General features: G+C 39.1%; 1 protein-coding gene across 5 annotated transcripts in view; it reads left to right on the forward strand.

The window, feature by feature from the left end:
• Nucleotides 1–15,471, forward strand: part of LOC105495446 (zinc finger protein 420) — a 44,880-nt gene that overhangs the window by 9,262 nt on the left and 20,147 nt on the right. For 3 of the 5 annotated variants that reach the window (XM_011765020.3, XM_071086480.1, XM_011765018.3), the window contains 2 exons: nucleotides 10,262–10,350; nucleotides 12,521–12,647. The exons of 1 other annotated variant lie outside the window; for it this stretch is intronic. In XM_011765020.3, the coding sequence (XP_011763322.1) occupies nucleotides 10,342–10,350; nucleotides 12,521–12,647 (136 nt within the window). In that variant the 5' untranslated portion in view covers nucleotides 10,262–10,341. Of the gene's footprint in view, nucleotides 1–1,524; nucleotides 10,351–12,520; nucleotides 12,648–15,471 lie in introns of those variants that run through there. One more of the 5 variants, XM_071086481.1, reaches the window with a different exon arrangement.

A 15,471-nucleotide genomic window follows, 5' to 3' on the forward strand; every position in this document is an offset into this window, starting at 1 on the left:
GTACCAGGCTTTGGTATCATAAAATGAGTTAGGGAGGATTCCCTCTTTTTTCTATTGATTGAAATAGCTTCAGAAGGAATGGTACCAGCTCCTCCTTGTACTTCTGATAGAATTCTAGCTGTGAATCCATCTGGTCCTGGACTTTTTTTTGGTTGGTAGGCTATTAATTATTGCCTCAATTTCCGAGCCTGCTATTGGTCTATTCAGGGATTCAACTTCTTCCTGGTTTAGTCTTGGGAGAGTGTAACTGTCCAGGAAATTATCCATTTCTTCTAGGTTTTTTAGTTTATTTGCGTAGAGGTGTTTATAGTATTCTCTGATGGTAGTTTGTATTTCTGTGGGGTTGGTGGTGATATCCCCTTTATCATTTTTTATTGCGTCTATTTGATTCTTCTCTCTTTTCTTCTTTATTAGTCTTGCTAGTGGTCTGTCAATTTTGTTGATCTTTTCAAAAAACCAGCTCCTGGATTCATTGATTTTTTGGAGGGATTTTTGTGTCTCTATCTCCTTCAGTTCTTCTCTGATCTTAGTTATTTCTTGCCTTCTGCTAGCTTTTGAATGTGTTTGCTCTTGCTTCTCTAGTTCTTTTAATTGTGATGTTAGGATGTCAGTTTTAGATCTTTCTGCTTTCTCTTGTGGGCATTTAGTGCTATAAATTTCCCTCTACATACTGCTTTAAATGTGTCCCAGAGATTCTGGGATGTTGTATCTTTGTTCTCATTGGTTTCAAAGAACATCTTTATTTCTGCCTTCATTTTGTTATGTATCCAGTAGTCATTCAGGAGCAGGTTGTTCAGTTTCCATGTAGTTGAGCGGTTTTGATTGAGTTTCTTAGTCCTGAGTTCTAGTTTGATTGCACTGTGGTCTGAGAGACAGTTTGTTATAATTTCTGTTCTTTTGCATTTGCTGAGGAGTGCTTTGCTTCCAACTATGTGGTCAATTTTGGAATAAGTGCGATGTGGTGCTGAGAAGAATGCATATTCTGTTGATTTGGGGCAGAGAGTTCTGTAGATGTGTATTAGGTCCGCTTGGTGCAGAGTTGAGTTCAATTCCTGGATATCCTTGTTAACTTTCTGTCTCGTTGATCTGTCTAATGTTGACAGTGGGGTGTTAAAGTCTCCCGTTATTATTGTATGGGAGTCTAAGTCTCTTTGTAAGTCTCTAAGGACTTGCTTTATGAATCTGGGTGCTCCTGTATTGGGTGCATATATATTTAGGATAGTTAGCTCTTCCTGATGAATTGATCCCTTTACCATTACGTAATGGCCTTCTTTGTCTCTTTTGATCTTTGATGGTTTAAAGTCTGTTTTATCAGAGACTAGGATTGCAACCCCTGCTTTTTTTTTTGTTTTCCATTTGTTTGGTAGATCTTCCTCCATCCCTTTATTTTGAGCCTATGTATGTCTCTGCATGTGAGATGGGTCTCCTGAATACAGCAAAGTGATGGGTCTTGACTCTTTATCCAATTTGCCAGTCTGTGTCTTTTAATTGGACCATTTAGTCCATTTACATTTAAGGTTAATATTGTTATGTGTGAACTTGATCCTGTCATTGTGATATTAGCTGGTTATTTTGCTCGTTAGTTGATGCAATTTCTTCCTAGCATCAATGGACTTTACATTTTGACATGTTTTTGCAATGGCTGGTACCTGTTGTTCCTTTCCATGTTTAGTGTTTCCTTCAGGATCTCTTGTAGGGCAGGCCTGGTGGTGACAAAATCTCTAAGCGTTTGCTTGTCTGTAAAGGATTTTATTTCTCCTTCACTTATGAAACTTAGTTTGGCTGGATATGAAATTCTGGGTTGAAAATGCTTTTCTTTAAGAATGTTGAATATTGGCCCCCACTCTCTTCTGGCTTGGAGAGTTTCTGCCAAGAAATCTGCTGTTAGTCTGATGGCTTCCCTTTGTGGGTAACCCAACCTTTCTCTCTGGCTGCCCTTAACATTTTTTCCTTCATTTCAACTTTGGTGAATCTGACAATTATGTGTCTTGGAGTTGCTCTTCCTGAGGAGTATCTTTGTGGGTTCTCTGTATTTCCTGAATTTGAATGTTGGCCTGCCTTACTAGGTTGGGGAAGTTCTCCTGGATGATATCCTGGCAGAGTGTTTTCCAACTTGGTTCCATTTTCCCTGTCACTTTCAGGCACACCAATCAGACGTAGATTTGATCTTTTCACATAATCCCATATTTCTTGGAGGCTTTGCTCATTTCTTTTTACTCTCTTTTCTCTACATTTCTCTTCTCGCTTCATATCATTCATTTGATCTTCAATCACTGATAATCTTTCTTCTAGTTGATGGAGTCGGTTACTGAAGCTTGTGCATTTGTCACATAGTTCTCATGTCATGGTTTTCATCTCAGTTCCTTTAAGGTCTTCTCTGCATTAATTATTCTAGTTATACATTCATCCATTCTTTTTTCAAGGTTTTTAGTTTCTTTGCGCTGGTTACGTAGTTCCTCCTTCAGCTCTGAGAAGTTTGATCGACTGAAGCCTTCTTCTCTCAACTCGTCAAAGTCATTCTCTGTCTAGCTTTGTTCCGTTGCTGGTGACAAGCTGCATTCCTTTGGAGGGGGAGATGCACTCTGACTTTTTGAATTTCCAGCTTTTCTGCACTGCTTTTTCCCCATCTTTGTGGTTTTATCTGCCTTTGGTCTTTGATGATGATGACGTACTGATGGGGTTTTGGTGTGAGTGTCCTTTGTGTTTGTTAGTTTTCTTTCTAACAGTCAGGGCCCTTAGCTGCAGGTCTGTTGGAGTTTGCTTGAGGTACATTCCAGACGCTGTTTGCCTGGGTATCAGCAGCAGAGACTGCAGAAGATAGAATATTGCTGAACAGCGACTGTTGCTGTCTGATTCCTGCTCTGGAAGCTTCGTCTCAGGGTGTACCCAGCCATGTGAGGTGTGATGTGTCGGTCTGCACCTAGTGGGGGATGTCTCCCAGTTAGGCTACTCAGGGGTCAGGGCCCCACTTGAGCAGGCAGTCTGTCCATTCTCAGATCTCAACCTCTGTGCTGGGAGATCCACTGCTCTCTTCAAAGCTGTCAGACAGGGACTTTTTCATCTGCAAAGGTTTCTGCTACTTTTTGTTTAGCTATGCTCTGTCCCCAGAGGTGGAGTCTACAGAGGCAGGCAGGCCTCCTTGAGCTGCAGTGGGCTCCACCCAATTCAAGCTTCTTGGCAGCTTTGTTTATCTACTTAAGCTTCAGCAATGGCGTGCGCCCCTCCCCCCACGCCCAGCCTCGCTGCTGCCTTGCAGTTAGATCTCCGACTGCTGTGCTAGCAATGACGAAGGCTCCGTGGGGGTGGGACCCTCCGGGCCAGGTGTGGGATATAATCTCCTGGTGTGCCGTTTGCTAAGACCCTTGGTAAAGTGCAGTATTAGGGTGGGAGTTACCCGATTTTCCAGGTGTTGTGTGTCTCAATTTCCCTTGGCTAGGAAAAGGAATTCCCTTCCCCCTTGCGCTTCCCAGGTGAGGCAATGCCTCACCCTGCTTCAGCTCTCACTGGTCAGGCTGCACCAGTGGACCAGCATCAACTGTCCGACATGCCCTAGTGAGATGAACCCAGTACCTCAGTTGAAAATGCAGAAATCACCCGTCTTCTGTGTCGCTCACGCTGGGAGTTGGAGGCTGGAGCTGTTCCTATTCGGCCATCTTGGGCGCCACCTAGGTTATCTTGAAAGTGGATTTCAGATGTATAATTTCATCCTTAAATATATTAATATATATCTGTAAAAGGTAAGAACTTTTAAATTAAAAAAAAAAAACATAGTATCATTACTGCTAAAAAGAAAAAAGCCAGGCGTGGTGGCTCATGCCTGTAATCCCAGCACTTTGGGAGACCGAGGCAATGTCTATTTGTTGTAATAATGACGTATGTTTCTTAAATATTCTTCTAATCTCTGGGTTCTTTCACTTTTTCTTTCTTACAGTTTGTTTGTGCCAGAAACAGAAATTTCCTGTAGAGTTACCCATATTCTGGATTTTGTTGATTGCTGGTCTGTGGTGTCATTTAACATGTTCCTCTGACCCTGTATTTCTTGTAAACCGGTATTTAATTTTAAAGGCTTGATCAAGTTTAAGAGTTTTGTTTGTTTGTGCTTGGTTTGTTTGTTTGTTTGTTTTTCTTGAGACAGAGTCTTGCTCTGTCGCCAGGCTGGAGTGCAGCGGCGTGATCTTGGCTCACTGCAACCTCCGCCTCCTGGGTTCAAGCAATTCCCCTACCTCAGCCTCCCGAGTAGCTGGGAGTACAGGCACGCCCCACCATGCCCAGCTAATTTTTTGTATTTTAGTAGAGGCAGGGTTTCAGCATGTTGGCCAGGATGGTCTCAATCTCCTGACCTCATGATCTGCCAGCCTTGGCCTCCCAAAGTGCTGGGATTATAGGTGTGAACCACCGCACCTGGCCCCGTTTTTGCTTTTTTTTTTTTTTTTTTTTTTTTAACACTAATCCATCATACATAGTGATGTGCCTTCTCTGAAGTGGTGCAGTGGTGCATAGTATTTGGTTGTTTTCCTTTATGTGATGTTAACAACCAGCTATTGATATCTTTATGTGAATATGTTATTTTATCAGGGGTTACAAAATGATATTCTAATTCTTCTGCATTTATGAGCTGGAATATATCTATAAAGGGAGCCATCCTTTATCAGTGTCAGGTATTCTTGGTTACCTGAAGAATAGTTTATGCAAAAAGAAAAAAAAAAACAAAACTAGAATAAAAGATTGGTTTTTCTCTTATTATTTTTCAGCATCTCTCAAAGCTTATTCCATGTTTTTCCTTTAAACTATTATTATTAACTTGTGGATTAAAACATATCTGTTATGTTTTGGTCTGTAACAATAACTGTTCTTATTAACGCTCACATTGTTCCATGTATGGCAAGTGGAAGGTTTACCCTCTCCGATTTGTCTACTTTTGGATTCCTTTTTATTCTTTTTGACATGACCCTAGTAGTCTTTGGCAGATTCCAGACTTTCTGTTCTGACAGAGTATTCTAGGCTTATTTTGTACAATTTCCTGTCCCAAACATAAAATCAGCCACTTATTTATGGGGCCCTGGTTCCTTTTATAAGAAGTGCTTTTAAGAAGTCAAAACCAGGATAGTAGGAACTCTCATTGCTCCTAGTTGTCATTGCTTATAGCCTTAACAGAGCTGGTGAAATACAAATTTTTTAGAAGGAGAAAAAAAATTCTGAGTGTATACTGATATTTCCAATTGAATTAAAAGGTTATAGTTTTTCTCACTATCTTTGATTTTATATTTGTGTTTCTTTTATAATCTGAGAAAAATCTTAATTCGTAATGATTAATGATACTAAGATTCTCATTGATATATGTGTGTGTTAATCATTTCAGGTTATATATATATATTAGTTTTAGACTAACAATGCCAATATTAATAACAGTATAACTACTGAAAAACTCTAAGACATAACTTCATAAAGTTATAACATAACAAACTCTTAAGACAACTTTGAAAAACAGTTTATAGTTATTTTGTTTGTAGGTTATATTGGGTCTAATGTCAAATGACTATATTTTAAAGTTCCTGAAAATAATCACTTCCTTTATATGTTTAACCTTCCAGCTTTGTATGCACAGATAAGTTTGTTTCATTTTGCTTTTGGTTCTTAGAGATTTTTTTTTTCATTTTGATTTAATTTTGTGATTATAGTTATAGAAAACATACTTGTGGTTCCAAAGTCAAATAGATTTGATTGGTAATACTTTATAACTTTGTTGTATGTCTGTCTTCCTAGAGGCTATTGAACTGTAATTTTTTTTCATGTAATATCTTTGTGAGGTTTTAGTATTATGGTTATTTGGCCTCAAGATGTAGAACAGAGTGCTATCTCCGTTTTCTGTTTTCTGAAAACATTTGTGAAAGAATATCTGCCTTAAATGTTGGTAGAATTTACCAGTAAAGCCATCTGGGCCTTCTCTGTGGCAGTTTGTTTGTTTCTACACATTCAGTTTCTTTAATATCCATGGGATGATTTTTACTTCAGTTTTTTCTTGTGTGAATTTTGGCAATTTTTGTTTTAAGGAATTTGTGTTTCTCATTGAAACTGCCAAAATTATTGGCATAGAATTGTATTATCTTTTTAATTAAAGCCTTAAAAAATCTGTGGTCCAGTCTGTACTTTGGTAATATATTTTTTTGAAAACTTGGTAGGGGTTTATAAACTGTATGAATCTTTTGAAAGAATCAATTTTTGAGTTTGTTGATATTCTCTATTGTAATGTACTTTATATTGTGGATTTTGTGCTTATTTTTATTATTTCTTTTCTTCTTACTTTGGTCTTCATTTGCTCCTCTTCTTCCAGCTTCCCAAAGTGGGAGCCTAAATCATTTTTCTAACATAAGCATTTAATACTATAAATTGTCCTCTAAATACTGCTTTTGTTGCAGCTCACAGAATCTGATACATGTGTTTCTATTGTCACTCAGTTCAGCATATTTCCAATGTCTTTTTGCATGGGTTATTTAGAAGTATGTTTAATTTCCAAATATTTGGAGATTCTTGTTACCAGTTTGTAATTTAATAATGTGTGGACACTGACCACAGTATATTCTCTGTATAATTCAGTTTTTAAAATATTTACTGATACTCGTTTTATGACCCAGCATCTGGTTTATTTTGATGACCTTTCCATACGCAGTTGTTAATGAAGAGTCTGACTCTTGCCAAAATCCTATGTGTGGGCCCTCAGGCTCCACCAAGTCATTCCTGGCAGGTTACACAGGGGAAAGCTGGCCTCCCCGCAGCAGACTTGGTGCACATCTAGTGCATTACAGTCTCTAAAGGGAGTTGCAGTTCAGGACTCAGGCCTCCTGGACCAGCTATGCTGTTATGCATGTTTACATTCCTAACCCAGGCATCTCCATTAGGAGGCCTCTTTATCAGGTGCCTCTGCCAAGAGGACATCCTAATCTAGAGGAGAGGGGAAACCTTGAAGACACTTTTTTTCCCACTCTTAGTACTCGGTAGTTTTAATTTTTTTCTTTATTTCTTTTTTCTTTTCTTTTCTTTTTTAAAACATATTTTTGGAGACAGGGTATTGCTCTGTCACCCAGACTGGAGTGTAGTGGTGTGATCATAGCTCTTTGCAGCCTTGAACTCCTGGGCAGTTCAAGCAATCCTCCTGTCTCAGCCTCACAAGTAGCTAGGCCTACAGGTTTGCATCACAATGCCTGGCTGATGTTTTATTATTATTATTATTGTTATTATTATTTTGTAGAGACAGATTCTTACTATGTTGCCCAGGCTGGTCTCAAACTTCTGGCCTCAAGCAATCCTCCTGCCTCGGTCTCCCAAAGTGCTGGGGTTGCTTACAGGCATGAGCCACCGTGCCCGGCCAGTACTCACTACTTTTTCACTCTTAGCCCTTCCTGTGTCTTCTTGTCCCCTGGTCCCAGTCCATAAAATGAATGACAGGAGCCTTTTGTTCTGCATTCCCTTAGCAGTGAGATGACTCACTTCTGCACTGATCCACATTTGCACTGATCTGCCTGACCCTCTCTGACCCTCTCCAGGTGCTATTTCATGGTTGGGGTTGGGGGAGTGAAACAGTGGAGTACTCAGCGCTTTCTCTGGGTTAGCCTCTTATATTAAGTGATTGCTAAGTGATTAAAGGCTGGTTGTGTTAATCACTTATTCCAACACCTTGCAGCTCAGTTCTCTTCAGCCCAGCTTAGATTTTGGTAAGTGGATGTGGTATTCTATTAATAGATATTTATCAACTTGGCCAAGGTACTTGATATAGTGGTATATAAATCCTCTATATTGTTATTGATTTTATTGTCTACTTGTTCTATCAGTTACTGAGCAAAAGATCTTAAAATTCCCAACTCTGAATGTGGGTTTGCCTCTTTCTTCCTTTAGTTCTGTCAATTTTTGCTTCACACATTTTGAAGCTTCGTTGTTAAATCTCTACATTTGGATTGCTGTCTTCTTGATGAGTTGATCCTCCTTATTGCTAGTATTTCTCTTTATCTTGAAGTCTATTTTATCTTATACTAATATAGGCATACAAGCTTTCTTGTGATTAGTGTTTGTATGGTGTATCTTCCCATTTTACTTTCGGCCCATCTTTATATTTAAAATGTGCTTCTTGTAAAGAGCATATAGTTGGAACTTGAGTTTTTATCTTAATACTGTATTTTTATTGGAATGGTTGCACTATTATTGGTACAATTTAGTTTAAGCTCTGCCATAGATGGCAGCATCCATATGTGGCTCTTAAGAAGAGCTTAGGGCCACATGTGGTGGCTCATACCTATAATCTCAGCACTTTGGGAGGCTGAAGCAGGAGGATTGCTTGAGGCCAGGAGTTCAAGACCAGCTTGGACAATGTAGCAAAACCCCATCTCAACAAAAAAAGTAAAAATTAGCTGGGTATGATGGCACATGCCTGCAGTCCTAGCTACTTCGAAGGCTGGGTTGGGAGGATTACTTGAGCCTAGGAGTTCAGGGGTTACAGTAAGCTATGATCATGCCACTGCACTCCAGCTTAGGTGACAGAGTAAGGCCCTGTCTCAAAAAAAAATTGTTTTTAAATAAAGAGCTTGGCACTTTTTTGGAGTTTAGGTCTTTTAAATTTGTGCCCTCAGCTCTCTAATGAATTTAAAAGAAATTATTATTTTTCATCTTATCTGAATTATTTTTAGGTTGTTAGGATGGGCACAAGTATCTCTTGCAGAAATCTATATGTTGAAGAAGTCGAATTTTCAATTAAAAATGTATTGAATACCTATATCAATGACTCTCTGCAGGAGCAGTTATTCTCCCTAGAGGGTGTTTTGGAAATACATCTAGGTACTGTTGAATGTTAAAGTAACAGGGTTGAGGGTAAAGACTTCTAGCTTTTTTGTTTGTTTGTTTGTTTGAGACGGAGTCTCACTCTGTCGCCCAGGCTGGAGTGCAGTGGCGTGATCTCAGCTCACTGCAAGCTCCACCTCCTGGGTTCACGCCATTCCCCTGCGTCAGCCTCCCGGGTAGCTGGGACTACAGGCATACGCCACCACACCCGGCTAATTTTTTGTATGTTTAGTAGAGACGGGGTTTCACTGTGTTAGCCAGGTTGGTCTCAATCTCCTGACCTCATGATCCCCCCGCCTAGGCCTCCCAAAGTGCTGGGATTACAGGCGCGAGCCACTGCGCCCAGCCGACTTCTAGCTTTTGAAGGAGTGAGGTCTCGGATCTAGGTTAGAGATTACCCAGCTTTTTCTGTAAAGGGCTAGACATTTCACATGACTTTGTGGGCCACATGGTCTCTGTTGCAACTCTTCAGCTCTGCTGCTGTAGTGTGAAAGTAGCCAAAGGCACTACATAACTGAATCAGTGTGGACGTATTCCAATAAAACTTTACTTACAAAACTAGTTGGTAGACAGTAGTTTACCAACTTATGATTTAGTTGTCCATCAGTGCATTACAAAAAATTGTGATTTGCAAAATTGAGAACCATACCTGGAAAAAGTATGTTTATAATTATCCGGGTCTGGAATATCTTACATAATGCTTTTGTGCATGATTTCTTCAATTTGCTGAATTTACCTACTTGCCTGTTATTGGATGGTTTTACTATTAGCTGTATCTTCCAGGAATGCAACCATGATTTGGTTGAGAAAAAGGCTGTACTTTGCTTAAGAAATTGACTGAGTTTTTTTTTAACCATTTCAAAAAGTTACAGTATTGATGGCAATGCTAGCTGTGACATTTGTCTTGCCCATGGCAAATACGTATAGAAACCTCCATTTATAGATAATGCATTTCTACTTATTCTATACATACACATGAACACACATATATTTAGCCTTTATTTCAAAATGTCAAATATAAAATGTGTCGACCATACTTAGTTACATATTGTCATTTTATAAGTCTAAATTTCATTATAAGTAATTGTAAGCGTAAGCATTTAATTATTTGTGCCTTCTAATGTAGTTGTGTATGATCATAAATATATTGAAATACTAAGTTGTTCATTATCTCCATTTTTGACGTCTATGGATGTGTTATTATTACCTATGAGTTTCATTTCAGAAGTGGTAGAGACGTTGTTATATTTTCTTTTTGTGTATAGAAAGCATTGAGTTTGATCAAGGTAAGAACCACAACATGTATCTGTCCCCCTTAGTGTGTGTTTTGGGAGTGGGAGAAACAGGAAGAAAAGAACAACAAAGATAATTCCAACTGAATCATTTGTTACTTTGCAAAACACCTGGTCTCACGGTTCTGCTTTCTCCTCCCTAGCTCTGCATTGTCCAGACTCTGTGCTTTCCTAAGATAGGAACCCAGAAGAGGACTGATCATTTCTTGCAGCTCTAAAAACCATGGCTCGGGTAAACTGGAGTTTCTTTGTGCTCTCTTCATTTACTTTTTTACAGAGTATGTGTGTGTATTCCTTACTCCTGAAGCTTCATTCCTAACTGACCTCACTCAGGAATGTGCTCCTTAGTTTGTCCCATTCTGATAAGTGATAGTGTCTTCCCTAAGTGTGTCTTTTTAATCTAACCTTTAGTTACATACTTACTCAACAATCGGGTCAGCATCTTTGACTAGGAACACTGATCTAACAAAAGCAGAGTTCCCTGATTTCATAAGGTTGAGGAGGTTGTTAAATGGCACGACACGTGAAAACCTTTTGAACTTCTCTTTAGATCTAAGTTCACAGGTAGACAAGACAGGAGTTGGTCTTGACTGGGCTCACTCTCGATATGTGGCAGGAGCTCATGCTTTATGAGTTTTTAAGATTAGGAAGATGATTAGGGACTGAATACAGAGAGATCGGGGATCTTCCCTAGGAACATATAATTTAATATGGATCAATCTGAAATTTGACATTATGTGCTGGTCTTGAATGTATAAATTTGGATTATGTTTTTCACCTTTCTATTGCTTAGAATGATGAAAAAGTTACATTTACGGATGAACGGTAAATATGATCATAATGAAGATGATCATTCACCAGCAGAAGTTAAGAATAATAAACTCTGAGAATCAAGAAATACAAGATTTTTACCACCTAAAATGTTCAAATATGAGCATTTGTTACATCAGATATGTTCATTATATAGGAGCTATTCTGTAGCCTATAAAATATTTACTAAATTATTGATGACAAGGAAAATGTTTATGATATGGTACGCTGATCTAGTGGTGAACCTGGAGCTTCAATAAATTCTTTAATTTTATACAGATCTTATTTTATAAGGTTTTACAGAAAAATTTTCCCAGTTATTTTGTTTATTCCTTAAATAGTGAAGAAAGAAACTTACATTTATTTTGAATGTATGATACACAATATACATATTGTATAGAATGCTTGTGTATGCTATTTCTTTTAATTGGGACATAGCATTTACTTTATTCCCAGACATATCTGTAAAGTAAGATGTTCTATATGCAGAAAATTTGTATAGCAGGCCAGGAGCAGTGGCTCACAACTATAATCCCAGCACTTTGGGAGGCCTAAGCAGGAGGGTCCCTTAAGGCCAGAATTCAAGACTAGCCTGGGCAACATAACAAGACCCCTGTCCCTACAAAAAAATTTGAAAATTATCAGGGCACAGTGGCACGTACTGTGGTCTCAACTACTCAGGAGACTGAGACAGGATCACTTAAGCTCAGGAGTTCGAGGCTGCAGTGAGCTATGATGGCGCCACTGCACTCCAGCCTGGGTGACAGAATGAGACCCTGTCTCCAAAACAACAACAACAACAACAACAAAACTATAGCGATAGGAATAATCAGGAACATATGTGTACTTTTCAGCCCGTGTGCTGTGTTGCTTGCTTTGTGGAGGGGTCCCCTTCATCTCCCTCTCCACTGAAAAAGTATTTTTTTTGGCCGGGCACAGTGGCTCACGCCTGTAATCCTAGCACTTTGGGAGGCCGAGGCGGGTGAATCACAAAGTCAGGAGTTCGAGACGAGCCTGACCAAGATGATGAAACCTCATCTCTACTAAAAATACAAAAATTAGCTGGGTGCAGTGGCAGGTGCCTGTAATCCCAGCTACTCAGGAGGCTGAGGCAGGAGAATTGCTTGAATCTGGGAGGCGGAGATTGCATGAGCCGGGATTGCGCCACCGCACTCCAGCCTGAGCGACAGAGCAAGACTCCATCTCAAAAAAAAAAAAAAAAGAAAAAAAAGAAAAAGCGTTTTTTGGCCGGGCGCGGTGGCTCAAGCCTGTAATCCTAGCACTTTGGGAGGCCGAGACGGGCAGATCATGAGGTCAGGAGATCGAGACCATCCTGGCTAACACGGTGAAACCCCATCTCTACTAAAAAATACAAAAATCTAGCTGGGCGAAGTGGCGGGTGCCTGTAGTCCCAGCTACTCGGGAGGCTGAGGCAGGAGAATGGCGTGAACCCGAGAGGAGGAGCTTGCAGTGAGCTGAGATCCGGCCACTGCACTCCAGCCCGGGTGACAGAGCAAGACTCCATCTCAAAAAAAAAAAAAAAAAAAGCATTTTTTAAATTTCCAAAACTAACATTTTGTTTGTTGTTTCAGAAATTAGTGATGTTCAGAGATGTTGCCATTGACTTTTCTCAGGAAGAGTGGGAATGTCTGGACTCTGCTCAGAGAGATTTGTATAGAGATGTGATGTTGGAGAACTACAGCAACTTGGTATCACTAGGTAAGGAATCTGGCCTTCATGTTTCAGGATCTACCTTTGGAATGGCTGCTTTCTCTGCTGTTATTTCAAGGTTCTTTTTTAAGTAATTAACTGAATTTCTTATTCTTTTCAAAGGAGGAGTTTGAAATTACTGGAAGTAGACATGGTTTCTCAGGGCACCTTTATCTTTTCCATCCTTCAGAAAGCCTTACCACTGCCTTCTGATACCATCTTTCTGCCATCTTCCTTGATGATCAAAGGGCTAGATTTGAAGTTTGGGATACTTGGAATATTGGCAGATAAAACAGCTTATACATCGTTACAGTTTAGATCTGCTAAAGAGCTCTAAATAATTCACAGGCCCAGTCACAGATTAAAAAAATAGATGCAGAGATGTATGTTTTTTCTGATAAAAGAGTTTACATATTTGTATAGTGATAGAGTGGATCAATGCATTTCACCAACAACTCAAACACAACCCATTAATTAGAACAAACACATTGTCTTATATGTTCTTGGTAGTTGAATATTACATATTAAGAACTTTGGGCTGGGCGTAATGGCTCATGCCTGTAATCCCAGCATTTTAGGAGGCCAAGGTGGGTAGATCACAAGGTCAGGAGTTCAAGACCAGCCTGGCCAACATAGCAAAACCCCATCTCTACTAAAAATACAAAAATTTAGCTGGGCGTGCTGGTGTGTGCTTGTAATCCCAGTTACTCGGGAGACTGAGGGAGGAAGAATCACTTGAACCCGTGATGGAGATTGCAGTGAGCTGAGATCACATCACTGTACTCCAGGCTGGGTGACAGAGCGAGACTCCATCTCCAAAAAAAAAAAAAAAAGAACTTTGCATTGGACATTGAATGAATATGCTAGAATCATCTGTTACTGGAAAATAGTTGAGGGGAAACCTGTGATTGTCTAAGAAACTTTGTTTTCTTCTGTAGTATTCTTATATGAAACAAAATCCATATCAATTACAACTTTAATAAGTGATTTTCCAACCTAGATGATCACTGTATTCCTTGTGGTGGAATAAACTGTCTCATGCCTCTTCCTTCCTTTCTCCTCTGAAGCATTTAGGAAGTTATTGATTAATACATGTCCCTAGAGGACCCAAGTTGTGTGGGAAAAAAAAAAAAACCTGTGACTTGAGGAGAAAAGCAAGGGTTTTTCAGCATGATCTTCCTAAAGACTCTTACCTAATTTCTACTACCTCCTTTCCCTGTTGGTCTTTTATTATAATTCTTCCCACTTTCAAAAGAGGGAATGGTTGGCCAGGCGCGGTGGCTCCCGTGTATAATCCCAGCACTTTGGGAGGCCGAGGCGGGCAGATCACCTGAGGTCGGGAGTTCAAGACCGGCCTGACCAACATGGAGAAACCCCATCTCTAGTAAAAATACAAAAAATTAGCCGGGCATGGTGGTGCATGCCTATTAATCCCAGCTACTTAGGGGGCTGAGTGAGGCAGGAGAATCCCTTGAACCCGGGAGGCGGAGGTTGTGGTGAGCCGAAATCATACCATTGCACTCCAGCCTGGGCAATAAGAGCAAAACACAGTCTCAAAATAAATAAATAAAATAAAACAAAAGAGGGAATGGCTCTTCCTCTTCCCCAATGACAACACTTTTATGTAAACTTGGGAGTCAATTCCTTTCCAGACTGTTTCTTTGAATTTAGACTTACTGTCTTTATTCTTTAATATATTGTTCATTTATCCAAAATATATCTATTGAAGGCCTATTCTCTGCCACGGACTATAGTAGCCATTGGAGAAATAATGGTCTAGTAAAGGTTCTTACTCTGCTGAAACACTTTCTTGTGGGAGAAATACAAAATACATGAGGAAACAAAATTCTATGTATATGTGTATGTATGTATATACATATGTATGCATGTATTTAATAAATATCAATATAACAACAGGTAGTGATAAGCAGTACAAATAAAGGTAAAGAAAAGTAGGCAAGTAAAGAATAATGAGGGGTTGGAATGGCCTATTTTAAATTGGTAGATTTTGGAAAATCCTCTCTGAAGAGGTAATATTTGAACAAAAACTTGACTAAAGTAAGGGCATGAGACAAGCCAGTATCTGAGAGAGCAGTGTAAAGGCCTTGGGGTGGGTATTAACTTTGTAGGAGGAACAGAGAAACATTATGTCCAGAGAAAAGTGAATACTAGAATAATAAGAAAGATGGTTAGGCGATGGAAAAAAAAGGACTGAAATTTTATTCTCTAAAGTGGTGCCTTCTGAATCCCATTTAAAGCAATTGCAAATCTCCAGAGGAAAGTAAGAGGCCTTTAGAATTCTCATAAGTTAAGATCAACAAAAGGTGAGCTCATAAAGGTCATCAAACCCACAGGGAAATGGGTCACAGATGAGTAATAGGTAATCTGAAGAAACAACATATTACATGGCAAAAATCTTTACATAGTAGAATGATTAGATGTAGCTATAAGCTCTTGGTGATAGTTTAAAGAAATAAAGAAATTAAACCACAAAAATGATGACTAATAGATTTTCATAAAGGGACAGATTTGAAAGGAAACCAAATAATTTCTAAAGGTTCTATTTAGTTCTTTTTAAAAATAATCATTAAAAGATTGATAAATTTGGCTACATGAAAATTACTCTCTTCATCAAAAGACACTATAAAGACAGTAAAAGACAAGCCATGAATTGGGTGGAGATACTTGCACTGCATATAGACAACAATGAAATTAGTATCAGAATAGAAAAAGCTTTTACAGATTGATAAGAACAAGATAAATAACAATACTGAAAAATTTGGTAAAAGGTATCTATTGGCAGTTCAAGGGGAAAAAAATGCAAATTAGGCTG

Source organism: Macaca nemestrina, chromosome 20 (assembly GCF_043159975.1).
Source record: "Macaca nemestrina isolate mMacNem1 chromosome 20, mMacNem.hap1, whole genome shotgun sequence".
In the NCBI taxonomy this organism is placed as follows: Eukaryota; Metazoa; Chordata; class Mammalia; order Primates; family Cercopithecidae; genus Macaca; species Macaca nemestrina.